This window comes from Pteronotus mesoamericanus, unplaced genomic scaffold, assembly GCF_021234165.1.
Source record: "Pteronotus mesoamericanus isolate MK-2021 breed Mesoamerican mustached bat unplaced genomic scaffold, CSHL_Meso_final contig_347, whole genome shotgun sequence".
NCBI classification, from domain to species: Eukaryota; Metazoa; Chordata; class Mammalia; order Chiroptera; family Mormoopidae; genus Pteronotus; species Pteronotus mesoamericanus.
This window is the reverse complement of record NW_026555137.1, coordinates 13,961,161-13,979,635: the sequence shown is the minus strand read 5'-3', so window position 1 is coordinate 13,979,635 and position 18,475 is coordinate 13,961,161. Positions and strand designations below refer to the sequence as shown.

The 18,475-nt window shown below is 41.1% G+C and overlaps 1 protein-coding gene across 1 annotated transcript in view; it reads left to right on the top strand.

The window, feature by feature from the left end:
- The window catches only part of SDCCAG8 (SHH signaling and ciliogenesis regulator SDCCAG8), a 179,506-nt gene that overhangs the window by 38,913 nt on the left and 122,118 nt on the right, over positions 1 to 18,475 (top strand). The window contains exons 10-12 of the mRNA XM_054576702.1: positions 2,923 to 3,075; positions 9,183 to 9,317; positions 12,146 to 12,262. Of these exons, the coding sequence (XP_054432677.1) occupies positions 2,923 to 3,075; positions 9,183 to 9,317; positions 12,146 to 12,262 (405 nt within the window). The remainder of the gene's footprint in view (positions 1 to 2,922; positions 3,076 to 9,182; positions 9,318 to 12,145; positions 12,263 to 18,475) is intronic.

Here is an 18,475-nt window from a genome sequence, read left to right as displayed (position 1 = left end):
TCTTAAAGTTTACATTCATAACCATGAAAAACATGTTTCTTGTGAGATCTTAAATTATGAATTCTACCTCAAGGATTGCTAGGACCCTAACCCTGGCAATTGGGAAGGACCTTCTTATATTTTAAAATAGCGTTCCTATTTTAAAAATTAAGTTGACTAGACATAAATTTCTTTTAGAAAATCTTTTGCCCCTATTAGGATAGTCATGCATGTTCTTTGGTTTCAGAAACCAGGACTAGGAATATCAAGAACAACCACATAAAATGACCAAAAATAAAGAAATTTTCCAGAAGAGAAAAGGTCCCTCAAGGACTGAGTTTGTGGGTTGGTAAGAAAGTATAACTTCCCAGCTCCTCAAGACCTACAGCCATTTCTGCCACATCCAGGGGTTGGCTCAGGGGAAGGGAGAAGGATCCCTCCCCCCGCACCCTCCAGGGCAACTACAGTGAGAAATGGGGGCTGCAGGCCTGAGGTTAACTTGGTCACCCATGAAAACCTATCAGATAATCATAATGGACTGTTCATTGACCTAGCCTTTGAGAATTCAGTTATGGCTTTAGTAACAGTTAGGTGAATATAATTAGGGCGCACCGACTCAGCTGGGACTCTGGAAACTAGGAGCGGGAACCCTAGAATTAAAAAGAAAACGCTGTAGTGGAAATAGTGTATAAATATTTATTTAGTAGAACCAAATCTTTCTAGTAAGTGATCACCATGGTAAGAGTGATATCTTTAGAAAGGTTAAGTCACTTTTCTAATTCCAAGTGTTATTAAGCATTAATATGTTTTCTTCATTGTGACCACACACATATATTAAAATCAAAACAAATAAAAGTAAGTGCCATATTATAATATGGAATCATTGGTCACATGCCAAGAGTCATTGATAACCACTTTTTAATCTAATATTTTAATTCGGTGTCTCTTTATTGGTGGCTAGTTCTGATAAGTCCTAATACAGAGAAGGCCAACCTTTAAACCAAGGCTTCAGCAATAGTTTTGTTTATGTGATTTACAACTTCTTGCTGTATACTCTGGGCTAAAACCTCTTGGCATTGGACCTCTTATTTTGTCAGGATTTTTATTATCTCTTGCTCCTGAACTTAGTGAATTTTTTGAATGGATTTTTTTGTTCTCCATGTGAACCTGATCTTTAGCTCTATCAGTAGCTGTCCTTTCTGCTGTTTCTACACAGTATGATGTTAATTCCTGAGTTTCTGTTCAGTTAAAAAATCTTATGATTGGATATATTGATTTATACTAACAGTGATTTTATTCTTTCCTACCAGTGATATTCATTACATTAGCAAAAGTTATGGACACTTTTATTGGGTTCATATCAAATATTTTTCACACGGACCATAGTACTCTGAAGCACAAAAGTCTCTAATTCATAATATTGTAAGTTCCAGGGGCTTCCATTTTAGAAAAAATTATACTTTTCATTTCTCTTAAAATCTCTTTTCTTTGAAAAACTTTCTCAACTAGAATTGGCTTTGGGACTAGTTCCCTACAAGGATCAGTTTTTTCGTAACTGGTAAGTAAATACTTTCTCTAGCAGGACAGAAACTTTCCAGGAGGGTTTGAAGAAGTTGTAGTTTAGTACTTGGAGATGAGGAGAGAGAGTCCGCTTAGCCTAGATAATTATCGTCTGTATTTATTGCAACTTTCACCAGAGGGAAGCAAAGCCATGCCTACAGCTTACAGTCCCTGCTCACAGAGACCATTTTCTTCTCTGTGAACAAGAAACGTGACTGTGAAATTTATAATCATGCAGCATGTGAGTCACGTAACACTTGGGTTTCTTTCTTCAGGGGAAAATAGAGGGTGGATGAGGTAAATATTGTACATAAGGGCCACTGGAATAAGACTAAGACACCTTAGAGTGACTCCGATTTTCTATGTGAAGCAACCTAATTCTATTGGGATTTTTTTTTAAATTGGGATTTTGAAGTCATCATTTATTATTGGATATTATACATATTGTGAATATAGCTAAGAGGAAATTATAAAATTTTCACTTCTGGTATTGCAGAGTGGGAAATTTAGGCTAGTGGACAGTTATGGATTTTTAAATTACTAGAAACGGAAGATACCAATTTTTATGTTATAAAACTAAGTAGTAAATGCTGTTTTGCACCTTTCCTTATCTTAACTTTTTATTACTACCTAATTTTTACTGTAGTTATGTGTGTAAGGAGAGTGAACTAAATCTTATCTTATTTATAAAGAAATTTGAATATTACATAACATTAAAAACAGAAACTTGTATGTAATCATGAATTCAATGCCTCATTTTAAAAATTTTTATCTGTTTACTATTTAAAGTATTCAAATAACTTTAACCATAAGCAAATGAAAAGTCAATTAAATTGGATACTTAAATACAGGGTCTGGCACAAAGAACGCCTTTTTTATTACAAGATCATAAGCATGTAATTCTGTAACACAACAATATCACTCAAGCACACCATAGGACATTTTAGATGAAATGTTCAAATTAAACCTATAAATTATTACACCCATACTGTTACCCTACCCACCACACTCAAGCAAGCGTTCCTTCTGCCAGGCCTTGTATTTTATGTAGTATAAACATGATATATAATTGAAAGTACTAGAACACTTTAGCTTTCTGATCCCCTTTTTCAGAATTCTTACTCATCAGTGGCCCCCATCTAAGCCCATTACCTGAATTTTGTTAGTTTGTAAGTTCATGTAGCCTTAATTATGAAAAGGAAATATGCGAATAAACATAAGATGCGGATACTGTTCTATCGCTAAGTGGCATTAGCGAACGATATAAAAATGTTCCCATTGACCTCACAGTGTGTTTTAACTATTTCCGATGAAAGTAAAGCTTCGTTGCCTCATTCCCCGCGTTGTTCCTGAATCCTAAGCTCCGTTTTCCTCTGCCTGTAGGCTTTCATCCAATGTGAGCAGCTGAAGAGTGAGCTGGAGAGACAGGCAGAGCGCCTTGGAAAAGAACTTGCAGCTCAGCAAGAGAAGAGGGCCTTTGAGAAAGAGATGATGAAGAAAGAATTCGCCGCAGAAAGGGAGGACATGGGCTCGAAGGTGCGCTGTCCCCTGGGCCAGCCATGTTGAGAGGCCATGTTGTGCGAGCCGAAGGGCCAGGAGCCCCGGCGCTGATGGTGCAGGGGGCCACAATTCTTGAGAGAATTTTATATTTTAAAATCTTGGGAGGAGTCACATTTCTGATAACTTATCGTTCATAAGGTGCTTCTATTTCCCATGTATTTCTCCATCAATTATACTCTCTGACCTCTGCCAAGAGAACGATCAAGTTTGTTGCAATAATCCATGCGAAGGCCCAGGTGGCCGGGGCATAGCCAGTGCGGGACAGGGGAGAGGCGAAGAGCTTGGAGAAGTCTGGAAGGGCCGAGTCCTGAATGGCGTTCGTGTCCATGAGAAGGACTTTGAATTTTACCCCAGAAGCGATGGAAAGGCCCTGAATGGCTTTCAGTTAGGCAGTATCATGGTAAAAACCATTCTGTCGGTACATGGGCAGGAGAATGGAATAACTGCTTGGAGGTTAGGGAAGAGGTAGTTGCGGTAAGTCCAGGTGGGAAGTGACGGCATCTTGGACCCATTTTCAAGGACTATTTCCGATCACTTTTGTCCTTCTCTGAGTCTCCACGGTCCCCCCTTTCCCCTCGTTCTCAGCAGAGATCCTCACTTACTTAAAGAAAATAGCAGCTATTGGGTGGTGACCACCTCATCTATTGATCTATCCCTCATCTCTGCCTTCAAATAAAATTTCATCCACAAACCAACCCAGTCAGAGCGGGAGAGGCTTAATCCTAGTCTTTCCCTCTCGTCCAGGTCCCATTCTCTTCCATCGTCCCAGGGACCCCATTCTTAGTCCCCTCTCTCTTCTGAATCTTTAAAATGTCCTTCACGACAGCCTCTTTCTTACCCGGGAAGATAACGCTCAAACTTCTCTCACCTGTTGAAAGAAACACTGTCTTCTCATCCAGCAGTTCTCAGTCTTGGTTACATAGAAATTCTAGAAATCTCATGGCCCAATCTGCACCCCAAACCCATTGCTTTGAAAGAGCTGAGGGTAAGATCCAGGGGTCATTATTACTGAGAGTTGTCCAGGTGGCTCCGACATGTAGCCAAGGTTGGAAGGCACCTCAGTAATTCATATCCCTCCTCCCTCTTCCCCTGAATAGCCAGGCTTCTTTAAGGATTGGTCCTTAAAGACATGTTGTCTTTGTTCTCTCACCTCCCATTCACTCTTCGGCCCATAGCATTTCAGCTCCTGTGCCTACGACAAAGACATTACCATTGCTATGTTCACCAAAGACCTTCCTGTGCTATTTTTGGTAAATAGTTTTTAGTCCTTATGCTCCTTAAAAGGTTTTCTTTCTTGTTTTCCCACAGTCAATATTCCTTATTTAAGAGAATGATGATGTGTGTCTTTTAAGGTTGTCCTGAGTTTCAAGTATCTTGGAGACAATGAAGTTGACATTTGGAAAGAAGCTTAGGAAAGGCTTCCAGGACGTAGCAGGGAGCTCTAGGTTCCGGTATTTTTAGCACTACTGTGGCTTTAATTCCAGCTATATGGCGTTGATTTCTAAATCTTCAGCTCCCTAGTGAGCTCCCAAACCTGCCTCCTTCCCCTCTTTTCTCTCCTAGTGGAACCACCTTCCACCCAGTTTCCCAGCTCTGAAGTCTCGCTGCCATCTCTGTCTCCTCCTTGTCCGTACCCTACAAATCATCAAGTCACCGAGTTCTAGAGACTCAGGCCCCCAGGAAGTTTAGGGTGCCGGCCTCTGCGGCCCACGGCTGTCCCCAGCTCACCCTCGCCTCCCTCCCAGCTGTTCCCTACTCCACAGCCGGGACAGCCTTTCCAAATGGGGCATCTTGGTATGTCAGGCTCTTGCCTCTCACTTTATGGTTCTTTTCATGTCTCCCTGCAGCTCCTTGGCTAAAATCTGGGATTGTTTAGCATAGTATAGCATAAAGATCCTACCTTTTCCTTCCACTCTTTGGCTTGTGAGTCTCATCTCCCTTCCCCTTTCTTTCCTGCTTCGTCACCAGCCTGGTCCACTGGAACTTTCTCAGACATGCACATGCGCCAATCTGCCAGGCGGCATTTTTATTCCAGGATTTTGCCTGTGCTTTGCCTCCTGCCTACAGGAATCTTCCTCTGTCCTCTCTTATGGGTCCTTCAAAGTTCTTGTTGACACCACCTCCTCTCATAGTCCCACAGAGACGAGTTGGGAGCCTTTCCTGTGGGCTCCCGTAACTCAATTTATTGCAAGTTCTTGTTGAGTTGTTTGTCTCCCCTAATTTACTAGGAGTCCCTTGATTGTATGGCTTCTCAACATCCTCAGACCTTGAAACATTCCTCTCTCATAAAAGGTGCTCCGTGTACTTTTGCTGAGTGAATGAATGAATGAATGTAATACCAGAGGCATGAATAAAATGCTGAGAGTTCAGATGATCAGAATGAATCCCTGTCTGTAAGAGATCATGGAAGGTTTCGTGGAGAAGGTGGCATTTTAACTGAGCATCAAAGCATAGGGAGGAGTTAGACATGCAGAGTATGGGAAGGAATACTGGCTGTAACGAGTAAGGCATAGAGGGAGGTAAAACTGGGAACTAACTGAGCATCGTGTGTGTGAGACAGAATAATATCAGTTGCAAAGACCAGCTGTGGTTCACACCTAGGAGATTTGTGTGTGTGTGGGGGGCGGGGCGGGGGTTGCTTAGTGGAAACTTTTACCTTGCAGAGTAGTGCTACCGTATAAAAATATCTTGATGAGAATTCCTGATAAGAAAACACAAAGGAAGGCTGAAAGGCACCAGGCGATATTCCAGGTGCTTTCATAGGAAACAGAACCTCTTTTTTATACTGACGATTATTTCGTGACTAAAGATGACAACAGGAAGACAATGTATTTCAGAGTCTGAGTCATTTGTTTTGCGCCCGGTAAGTCTTGGCTGTCATTTGACCGCAAGGCCCTGCCCTAAATACAGGTGTCTGAGCAAAGAGCTGGAAGCGGTGCGAGCTGACCCAGCCAAAGGCAGAAAGTGGCTTTGGAGTCAAAGGCTTCAGGGTTGAATCTAAACTGACCTTCCTCTATCCTTGAGGAATTCATTGGACCTCAGCAAATTACAAAAAAGTAAATAATAGAGTTCATCTACTCAAGGAAATGAGTGGGTTAAATAAGGTAATGTTTTGAAAGTACCTAATATAATACCTGACTTAGAGGGGACATTTAATAACTCTTAGCTTGTGGCTATTGTCATTCTTACTCCAGAGGAAGAGAGAAGTAGTCTTGTTAGATCGATTTCTTGGATCCTCGTGTGAGTAAGAGCAGACAGATCTGAATATAAAGCCCAGCTTTACTTTTTATTTATTAGCTTGGGCAAATTACTTAATTTACCGAATCTCATTTTTTTCAATCAAAAATTAATCCAATATAATTCCTGGCCCAGGGGGATTAAGAGAGAATGTCTATCATACTGCCTAGCACAGGAAGTTAATGGAATAAGGAGATGGGCCAATGAATCACAATGTTTTCAATGTTCTGTAGTTAGCACTGGAGCAAGCTTTCTGCTTTGCTAGCAATAAGGAAGGCTTGCTTGCAAGACTTTTAGATTTTTTCTTCTTTCTTTTTCTTTTTCTTTGTCTTTCTTTCCCCTTTCTCCTATTTTTTTTTTTTTTAAATAAGTTCATTTGTGTGGGAAGCTCCAGGCAAGCAGATGTCTTCCACCTGGACAGGTTTTGAATCATACCCCCATGAAAGGTGCTTGCTGTGAGTTTGCTTGTCGTCTTCCGCGATGGTCCTTGGTTGCACTGAGCTCCTCGGGTTTGCTAGTTCCATCCACCATTCATCACGTCTTGACTGAGTGCCCTCTACGGTCCGTGTGTTTTCTCAGTCGGTTCCCTGGAAAATAGCCCTTTGCTAGAAGCCTCAGTTCTTGTGCCACTGGCAGAGGAAGCACCACTTTGTTCGGTGTCCGGCCCGCTGGGGACGGCTTTAGCATGGAAATGGCTGTCAAGCTCTCCCAGCCTGGGTGTCCTTGTCTCTTGCTTGCCCCTGTCAAAGTTTAAAGGACTCCCCTGATGTCACCGGCCTGGACGCCCAGCAGTGCCGCAGCTGTCTGCCTTCCTTCTGTCTCAGCAACAGATGTGCGTGGAGCGGCTCCTGCGGGGCGATGCTGCCTTCCAGATGGTGGGCGTGGGGGAAAGAAGGTGTGACAACCGGGGGCGGGGGAGGCCTCGGGAACTGCGTGACAGGAGGGAGCAGACAGGTAATGGGCAGGGGAACCGAGTGACGGGCGGCAGAGGGAAGTGAAAGGATGTCATTTGTTGCCGGCCGGGTCGTAGACACTGACTCGGTATTTTCAATGAGCAATTCTTCTGATGGGCCTCATAGTCACTTCAAAAACCACATGATGTTCGTATGTTTACCATTAGGGATGTCTCTGCGTAAGTAATATATAATTTTTAGTAGCTGGCAATTAAAGTTTGTGGCTGCTATAGTCTTCCAGAAGAGCCACAAGGACACATTTATAACATAGATATTCCTGAACTTGAATTTGTAGCTTAAGGAAATTAAATTCATATTTTTGATTTGTTTCATTTAACTTCTTTTGACCTCTGATTTTAGGTTCAGATTGTAATGTGCATAAGGATGGTTTGTAGCTTGGTCTCAGTAAAAGTGACTTTTTTGTACAAATTAGATTTATGGCCAATCTTTGAATGATAAGAACATACAAACAAGCATAAGTCAAACAGACAATTCTCCACGATCCCCAGAAAAGTTACTACAGCTACTGTCTAAATTAGAAAATAGCCACAGTGCTCATTATTTTCGTATGTGCCAACCTCAGTTGTATATTTCCAAGGCAGTCTTGATGTCTATCACAAAATTTTGGTTATTGATTTTTAGTTGTAAAATTGAATCTACATCCACGGCAGTGTTCTATGGCAGAATTCAAATGTTACCATTTTGAGTTCATTATCAGTTCTTGTTTTTACAGGTTAAAAACTGATAGATATTCCCTGTATGTTCTGCTCTGGGGTAAGGTAGCACTTCTTCTTCATTTTAAAACTACTAACACAAGTAAATTAAGAGCCTAGAACATTTTTACTGACCAGAGAAGAGTACAATGCAACTGCAAAGAGCAAAACTATAAAGGTGAAATCTAAGCTCTAGGAAAGATTCCTAATACTGAGAAGAAAAACTAAGAGCCTGGCTGGTATCCAGAGAGTCCTTCGGAAAAGCCATTAATTCTATTACGTTATTTATCGAGCACTGGGGGCCTCTTGGGAATGTGCCCCTGAGGGACGTAGATATGCTCACGAGGAAGCCGACGACGGGAAACAGGGCGAGAAGCGCTGCGCCGGAGGGTCCAGGGCCTGGGTGGGATGCGGGCGCGGGGAGGTGGCTGCAGGCGCACACGCCGGCGCGCTGGTCAAACCATTCACTGAACGGCCGGTGCAGCTCGGACGGCAGCCAGCGCGAAGGGCCGCCGCCGCGAACAGCAGGCCTGACGGTGCCCGTGCTCGTTAGTTAGCCCCACATCAACCCTGAGCGGGTGAAGGGGCTTCTGTTGGGTGCTGGGAGCCAGGGGTCCAGGAAGCCTCCCTGGAGGAGAGGAGAGAATGGCTGAGCGGAACCCGGCAGGAGGGATGGGGACCGCTGGGCATTGGGAAGGCGGGGGAACTGCAAGGAGCCCCCTCTTTGGTGATGCCGGGCGTGGGGGGACCTCATGGGCCTCCAGCAGCCCTCTCGGAGGGTGTTCGCTTCTCCAGCTTCCGCAGCCCATCCCTTCCACGCCCTCTGGATGGGAGAAGGGTTTAAGAGTCATCTGGTTCCCTGGCACCTCTGCTGAAATTCATTCGTGTTCATCTCCTCCACAAAGTACATAGGCGTCTCCAGTCCCTGTAGAGGTTCAACCAAACCTTTGATTTTATCGTCATGTTCTGTTTTTCCAAAATGAGGGAGGAGACCAGGGAAGTACATATTTAAGTCGTGCAGGCTGCAGGAGCTGAAGAGGTCAAGAAGTGCACGTGCCCAACGCCCAGCGAAAAGGACGTGCAGCGAGCTCAGGGGCTGAGCGGCTGAGAATTCAACACACTTTTCGTATTTAGTTTGCCAAGCGACATTAGCATTTAGGACTTTGATTTCCTCTTACAGATGTTGACCCTGTCTCAGAATATTGCCCAACTGGAGGCCCAGGTGGAAAAGCTTACAAGAGAGAAGGTTTCAGCTATTAACCAGCGAGAGGAAATTCAAAGCCAGCTCGCTTCCCGGGAAACGGATGTCACAAAGGTACCAAGGAAGAATTTAGTTCAGTGATTGCTTAAATATTGTCTTCCACACATTTTTCCCTAATGCACAACGCTCAGAAAGAAGTTTGGAGCGGAAAAGTTTTGTTATTTCAAGATAATAAAGGTCCACCTAATGGTCATTCAGCGAAACAAATACAGTACTTACTATCTGCAGGTACTTACTATCTGCAGGTTCTTTGCTGGATGCTGCAAATATCAATACAAAGATCAGTTACACACACATATATGTTCCCAAAGAGCTTAAGACTTCAGGGGCTGAGACAGGCTTGTAAATAAGCAAAGTTTGTTACTTTAATTATTGAATATTTGATAAAACTTGTATTTCTAAATTTGCTAATCAGGAGTAATTGTTGACAGAGATAGCGTATGTTTGGTCTTCACAATAATACTGAAAGAGGTATTTACAACATGCGCTCACCATAAAAAAGTTTGCACTCCCTCCCATTCCTCTTCAGATTTGGCCTCTAAAATCAAGGTTCTAACACTACAGCTAATTATTTTATTGGCCTTTAAATTTATACTTTAAAATGCCAGTGTTTGCTGTATGGACATCGCAGACTTGGGAACCTGGAACTAAAGTACTTAATGGTCTTTATTTAAGAAACACTAGAAGTCCATGTAAATTTCAGTAATCAATTGCTTTAACACTAAGAAACTAAATGTGGGCATGCATGCTGTAATAAGATAAATGAATCTATTTTTGACCTATATACAGATTATTTTAAAATGCATACCCTTTTCATATTGAATTTTACTTCTCAACACGTTTTCCTAGATGTTGACACATTTTAATGCCATTGTTGTTTTATAAGTTAGTAATGAAAATGAACTTAAATATATATTAGGAAAGGGAGCCTATTTTCTTCTTCCTTGAATTTATATAATTATCATTTGTTTTTTAAAATCAAGCTAGCAAGTGCAAAAGTTTAAAAATATTATATTTACCAATGTAATTGATGTGTTTGTGTGAAAGGAGGGTAGAAGCAAGAGAACTGATGCAGAGGGATTCAAATGGTTAACCCAGATTTGTGGATAAAAGCTCTGGTAAGAGTTTTCAGTTCACTGTAGGGAGAGAGCTTTCTGTTGAAATGTGTACAGTAAAGAGTGAGCGTCGTAGGTCTATAGAATTGTTCAAAGGGACTCAGGCATCAGCAAAGTGTCTTGAAGTGGCTTTCAAACGTTGAGATAATATCATTCTAGTCCAATTTGATTTGTTGATTTATTTCAGATAGAATTTAAATGTTATGGGTAAACTTACCAAATGCTAAACTGCAAGGGAATGTTAAAAATAAAATTAAGGGGTAAAATAATTTTAAATAAGACCTAATGCTTATACATTTATTGCATATAATAATTTTGTGTTGGTGTTGGGTTTTAAACCCCATGGCTGTATTATCAAGTTGCATATTTTCATTTGATTCATGTATGTAAATCAAATAGATTGAAACAGTGAAGAACTCAGAAAGTAAATGAAGACCCCTCTCATTTCTTTTTGCACTCTTAATTTTTAAATTTTATTTAATTTTTATATGAATAACTTCTTGCAAATTACTAATTTTTTTGAAATGGGAAAAATCAACTCGCACACTGAAAGCATTTGAATTTCAAATAGAATTTTTAGTAATTTCGTTCTTTTTCTAGCTTTTTACAGCCACTGGGGAAAAGCTTAGTGGCTTTTTCTTCTGTCTTGTCACTGTAACTTTTGAATGCAGCCCAATTTCCTTTTAAAAGTATTTTTTATTTGAACATAGAAAATGTATATTTTTACATACTAAGATTCTAGTACCTCAATTTTGATGATCCTGATTTCCAAACTTCTGATCATCATTTTTGAAGAAATACCAAATTTGAATAGTTTCAAGCAAAATGTAACAGTTGTGGGATACATGATTTTTCAAACTTGTTTTTGTAAATTAGAGGCTGACTTAGCAGAATTGTGTATTAATTAATCTCTCTACAGGTTCTCAGTTATCCCAGAGGCTTATAATTTCTTTCTTTAGGCTTATCTGCTAATTGCTTTTTTTCCAAATATATTTATATCTGTAAAGATGACAGATTGAAAAAAATTGTATAACAGACACTTTTAAGATACTATATGTGTTCATTATTTAATGATACATTAGAGTTATTTCACTTAAATGTACATTTTCCTTTTATGTCAAATCTACAGCTATTAATGCAGAATGTGTTTTGTTTCAGTCTATGACTTTTACCAGACAATCTTTTTTAACTTAAATACATAGCATTGTGAATGATAAGACTGACATTATCTACAAAACTTATGGTAAATGCTGGCTACTAAACCTAAATATCAATAATATAGTCTATTAGCAGAGAGCAAAATTCCTTTATAAATCTCCTTAAATAAAAGCCTAATTGATAGTCTTTAAAGGAAAGTTATATAATATAGGGTGTATATTTAACCATAACAATTTAAATGAATAATGACATAGCTTAATAGTTTAATTAATAATTTTACCTAATTAAAATTGAGAAGATACTGCATTGGGGGTGATAATATGCAATTGAAACTATGATTTTACATAATAAATCATGAACACATTACTTAGATCCCTTAGTTATGCATTTCTTTATCTGTAATTTGAAATTGTTAGACTCAACAATGCCTGATATTGCCTCCGCATCTTAACAGAATATTATATTGAGTGTTCTAATACAAAGTGCTCTTCTTAGAAAAGTTTTATTGTATTTTATGTATATGACCTCCAGGGGGCACTAGAAGATCTAATTGCAAGCATTGCCTGGTAGATTCCAGCAGCTATTGATCTAGTTTTTATACTCTAACAGGTGTGTGGGGAAATGCGCTATCAATTGAATAAAATCAAAATGGAGAAGGATGAGGCAGAAAAGGAGCACAGAGAGTACAGAACAAAAACTATAAGGGACCTTGAAATTAAAGATCAGGTAAGAGATGATGCAGACGCATAGCAGTTAATACATAACTAATGTTCTGTCTGAAGTTGATGTGGTTTTATTCCTAAGTCATTTATTTCTATTATATTGTTTCTAACTAATAGAACTATTTTCTTTATACTATGAAAAGAATTTCACTTACAGTTGCCTCACATTATCACCTTTCACATTGAAATAGAGAGAATACCACTGCGCGCATATAAAATTCCAGTTTGACAGGTCATAAATATACATTTGGATATGTGTATCTATTACTTACAAAAGTAAAAAAAAATGTTCTAATGCACATTTTGAACCTAAAATATAGTACACAAAGTTCTTGAAAGATGCCAACTTGAATCCAATTTTAAGTGAAAAAGTTTAAAATTTGTAAGATGAGATGAGTTGATATGTAAATATGTCAATCAAATTGATTGTTGGCAGAGTGAAACCAGTTTTAACTAAGATAATCATGAATACGTTTGTTCAGGATGTCTAAATACAGTGAAATTAGAAATGTTAGGGAAAAAAATTCTGCTTCAGTTTGAACAGATGTTTTATGTTTAAATCTTTGTTGCGATCATATAGATACCCCAATTTTAATTAACAACATGGATTTAAAAGTTTAGAGAGGCAGCTCTAATTGGCTGGCTGAGTTAGATTTTCTATTTTTATGTTACAGTACAGAAAATTGACAGCTTTCATTTTTTATGTTCGAAGAAAGCAGGTTGATAAATCTATTCAATTAAAATAAGACAGGTCTTAGTATCAATGTTTTAAAGAAATTGCTGCAATTTAAAAGTAGGGAGCCCTAAGTAAACTTTAAAAATACGTGTTTCCAATTCAAAGCTTTTTATTATATTCTCCAACACATTTTCTCCTTCAACCCGATCAACTCTCTATGAAACACAATTAGGAAAAATATAGAAAATGAAAGTAATAGTGAAACAGTGTAAAAGGTTTTTGAGTCAAAACTGAAATCCCTGGCTCTAAATTAAACTCTAAACAAATTAAATTAAATTCTGCTTTTGTACCACTACATTCAAAGTGTTACAGAGTTATAAATTTAAGTAGAATTTTCATTATTAGCACGTACAAATAATGGAACTATTTTATTCCATCCAGTTGGGGGCGTGCCTGATAATGAAATTGAAAATTCTTGTTTATCAGGGACTGAAGGTTAGAACTACCAGACCAAACACAGAACTTTCCTTTCCTGATGCATTATGGCTCTTTTTTCTTAAGGGTCATATTGGCAGGCTCCTATGGTACTTATTATATAGCTTTTGTGTTATTGTATAGCATCTGCAAGTATAACCCTTAGGCCTAACTGGAAAAGTATAACAAGGAAGGTTTTCTGACTTATTTAAATTTACGTTATAATACTCTAAAGAGAAAAAACACTGTAGGAACAATAACATTATAATGCCACTTGTCAACGAATAACACGTGTATAATATTAGTCTTTTAGCATTATACTTCATATCTCATTTTAATTAACCAGCGATGGTGTGGAGGCTCAAGGGGCAAGATTTTAAAAGGAGCAGTTTTCATTTGTAAACAGTCCCTGCTAAATACGGAAACATGAGCCATTTTATAATGATTTTTAGTGTTGTTCTTAGATAGAGATGCGCCTTTTTAGGAGATCAGAGAGTCAGGAATTAAGCTTCCGTGCGGTTACAAGGTGTTTGTGCTGAGGTCCCCGTTACCGTTTTTTTCTGGGACAGAATGTGAGGAAGTCTTGTAGGTAGCCTTTGTCACTATTTTTCATTGAACAGACAGTTTCAGAAAAGAAAGTGGCGGTGTCTCATTCCACGGATGATCTGAGTAGCAAAGCAGCGATTGTTCTCTGGTCTTTCAGCCATGACCTGACCTTCTGTCTCTCAGACCCAAGAGCTACTTTGCTTGGCCACCATCTGCACTCAAGAAAGAAATTTACATTTAACTTTTAGCAGCTGGGCATGTTGAGCATTTATCTGAAATACCTGGAATAGTATAAAGTGTGTTTAACTTTTTAAAGGTTGCAGATCATGCAACTCAGAATAACACGAAGGCTCTCTCTAGGGGTGCAAACCAGGGTGCCCCTTGTAATATAGTCATTTTATTCATATTTTTGTTCATCTGACCACTTGGTGCATTTCCAAAGTAGGTGGGAAACTGATATTGGAATGTGGGAGAACAAGGGCTTTTTTGATGTATGCGAAATAGGGCAAATGGTTGACCACCAAAATCATTTTCCTTGTGACCCGAGGCTTGACTGTGGCATAATTAGAAAGAAAGGTTAGGAGAGTAACAATGACAATCTCTTCCTCCCACTTTCTCCGCTCCCCCCCCCCTTTTTTTTAATATTGTGTCAGGAATCCATGGGTAGATTATTCTTTCAATCAACTCCTTTGTGTTGCTTCTCAGCTTAGAGAGCTCCTGTCAACCTCACAGGATGTTTCCTGTGTACATACATACACAACACACAATTAAAAAAATAAAAGGATATTTGGTGTGGAGGAGAATGGAAAAACCTGTATGTTGATTTTTATTAGGACATTTTGGTAGACAACAGGCACCCCCCCCCATTATAGGAATTTAAAACCATATGTGAGGATAAAGAGAGTATTATCATGAATTTCTACTTTTCAATCAGCATCATCTTTTTATCTGTCCTATTCCATCTTCTCACATTTCCCCGCTCTGTCCTCTTTGTCTTCATTATCGTCAGCTTTGTCCTCTTCTTCTCTGTCTTCCTCTTTAGCTTCTTCTTGTCTTCTTCCTCCACTTCTTTTGCTGAAGCATTTAAAAAAGATCTCAGACATTGTTATTTCACCCATCAGTACTTCTGTGTGCATCTATGAAGTATGTTTTTCACAATCACTGTGTCATTTCACACCTAAGAATATTGACAGTAATTCTGTAGTATCATATAATGCCTAACCCGTGTTCAAATTTCTTTTACTATGTCAACAATATTTGTTTTACAGTTGGTTAATTCACATCGGGAAAATAGGTTAGAATGTTATAGTATTACCTTCTTTAATAGGAAATAAAGAGAAACAGTACAGAATTTCAACTTTCTTCTATTGTTTTGTTAAATTTCATGCACAATAATTTGATTGCGCTTTATATTGGTAAGGCGACATCATTTGAAAGAAATATGAATCCGTCCCGTGAGAAACTATTTGGGGGAAATGCTACCACGCAGCAGCCCCCCAACAACCATGCCCCGAAAGGAACCCTGTGGCGTTTGAAACTCGGAACATCATGCATTTCCGAGCCTTACGCTGCCGACCTAGGAATGCTGCAGGAAGCGCCGCCAGCCCCGCTGGCATCGCAAAGGTTAGCTGACTCTGGAACGAGTGGAATTTCCTTTGTCAATTTCCATTTTGGTAGATGGATCTCAGACGGTGTTCCTTAGGGCCCCTAACTTTGATCAGGCTCTCATGCAAAACGAAAATACAGGGTCCTTTGTTCAAAGAGCAGGAAGAACGTGAGATTCAAGGTGCAAAAATATAAAATGTTTTCCTTTCTTCTGCAGTCTCTCTCTCACTTGACCTGTCATGGTGTTTTCTGTTTGCTATTTCATGCCGGGGACCTGCCAGCAGAGCATGGGAGAGCAGGGCCCCGCCCATTTCCCCGTGGGCCCTGGCTGCTGGGTGCTCCCCGCCACCAGCCACGGACCCACACCCACCCCCCCCTCAGTGGGAGTGGAGGGAGCCATTCTTCCCAGCCCGCGGCCGTCAGACACGTGGCCCCTTAGAGACTGCAGCCTCCACTGAGGACACGCTCAGTCCCTGGGCCAGGGGAGCAGGGGCACCACACGGAGTCCCCTGGGCGTGTGGTGCTGTGGTGCAGCCAGCCTGGCACAGGCAGGGCACTCCCACGTCATGCCCCGAGATGCCACTAGTGCGCCCACTCCACCCAACCTCTCCTGGCCCCATCCAGGCTCCTGCCAGGGGCAGGAGACAACAGCAGAACACATGCCGCCCTGGGTGGAGACAGCGAGGCCAAGGGCCGGGCAGAGGAAGCTGGGGGGAGCAAGTGTTTGAGAACTGCCCTCGGGCTGCAGAGCGACAGTGGGCAGGCAAGAGCACACCTGGGAGCCGGGCCACACCGTCCCGTCAGACTTCACTTCGAAACCCAGGTTCCAGCAGAAAATCCTGCAGAACTCCGAGACGTCGACCATGCAGCTGCTCACACGCCCATGAAGCTGCCGCGGCTGTGGGGGCGGGCAGACAGGGGTTTGGCGTGCTGATGCCTGTGAATATTCCCCCACTGCCATGCGCAGGCACGGGTTGGCCAACCGCAGCCATGGGCCCCATCTGCCCTGCCACCAGCTTTCACAGGTGAACGTGTACTAGAACCTAGTGAGACCCATTCACCAATGTAGTGTCTGTGGCTGCTTTGCTGCAGTAAAGGCAGAGTTGGGAGGCTGTGGCAGAGACCACATCATCCACAAAGACGGAAATATTTACTGTCTGACCCTTGACTGAAACGGTTTGCCAGCCGGTGCCTGAGGAACAGAAATAGAACTGTTCAAGTTCCCCTTGCCTGTGAAAATGTGGAGCTCAATGCAATACACAGATCACGGATCATGTGGGAACACAGTATGGTATACAGATCGCATGTTGTAGACATGCACGCTTGAAACATACATGATCCTGTTCACCAATATCACCCCAATACATTTAATAGAAAATATGTGGAGCTTTGAGGTAGAAGACTCACCGATCTTAAATTATACCTTAGTGGCCTTAGCAAATATGCCACGTTCCTGGTCTCCTAGTCATCTAATGGCACTGCCGAGTGAGTGACTGGTTATAGGTCCGTTGTCTTATTGGTGGCATAGGACTTAATAAATGGCTTCAATGGGAACATAAATATTAAAAAAAGTTTTATATTTACAATTTTGTTTTTAGATTTGTAAAAAAAACAAAAAGTAGAGATAAGACTTTCTTACCCATATTGTGTAAGTTATAATTTCAGAGTTGTGGCTACTGTGGAAGGAACCACTGACATTCAAAAGCTACCTGAGTGGGCCGATCAATGCAAATATTTAAGGGTGGAGCACATATACAAAAGAAATAGATTAGACAATTTGGTCTAGACAAATGAGGGCAAAAAATGGATTTGGGGTTTGCTTATGTCTACAGCAGTATGATTCAGCAGTTTAATACTGACATGGAACGTGGACTGTATCAACACAGGAGTAATTTCCCAAGCTCAACTGAATTAATTAGGGAGTGGGAAGGAGTGCGTCTATATTGTTTGGCTGTGTGTGAAGATGAGAGGAAGCCTGGCAAGTCCTAAAAATAAGTCCTACTTAAAGCCAGAGAAATAGAAGCAATAAAGGAAAGCTGAAGAACTGTACCTTTTTACTTAGGGAAGACTGGACGGTTGCTCACTGTCTTCAAGGGCTTGACAGATTCTTTCCAGGAGAAAGGTAACTATCTGTTCTCGATCTTCGGTTTGAAAAGAGTAAGAACAAAGTGATTTAATCTCAGGGACTGGGAGTCACAATCGCCTGAAATAAGGACTTTGTGACAGCCCAGCGATTGAAATAGATTGTTGCAACAGGCAGCAGGGAACTTTCTGCCCTGAAATGTTAGTTTTAAACAGTAGCAGCAACACGCGTTACCTGAAGATCCCATTAAAAGACCTCTGAGGTCCGCTGTATCCTATTTGATTCTGGAAACGTCCTAGAAATATTTCACTGTATCTGTTCAAGGGGCCAGTGGTGGTATTAGTCTTTTTCTACGTGTCATTTAGCACCAACGGATTAAAGTCAAGTCCTGCTCAGCTCTGTTCTCTGCTGTGCGTCTGTAACTCTGCATTCTCTCTTCAGAAGGCTTCTGGGGAAGATACTGAGGTAATAGATGGCTTCCTGAGAGCTAGACTTCCGAGGCTTTTCCAACTACCACCTGCAGTCTCACTTCTCGCTCTCAAGGATGACTGGGAGAGGGGCCACTTGGGCATGTCGCTCGCGCATGTAATCACTTGGGCCTGGTGATGACAGAGTCGCTCTCCAGTGTTCTTCACACCCTCTCACTGCTGGAGGCTTAGCGCCCTCCCTTCCCTGCTCCCCTCGCAGACCCCGGCCGCTCCCGAGGGCGTGGCCTGCCCAGACCAGCCTGGACCCTGTGGGGTGACAACTAGAAGACCCAGGTCCTGCCCTGAGGGAGTTTATATTCTAGACGGGGAGTCAGAGTACACATTTGAACATGCCTTAAAAATACT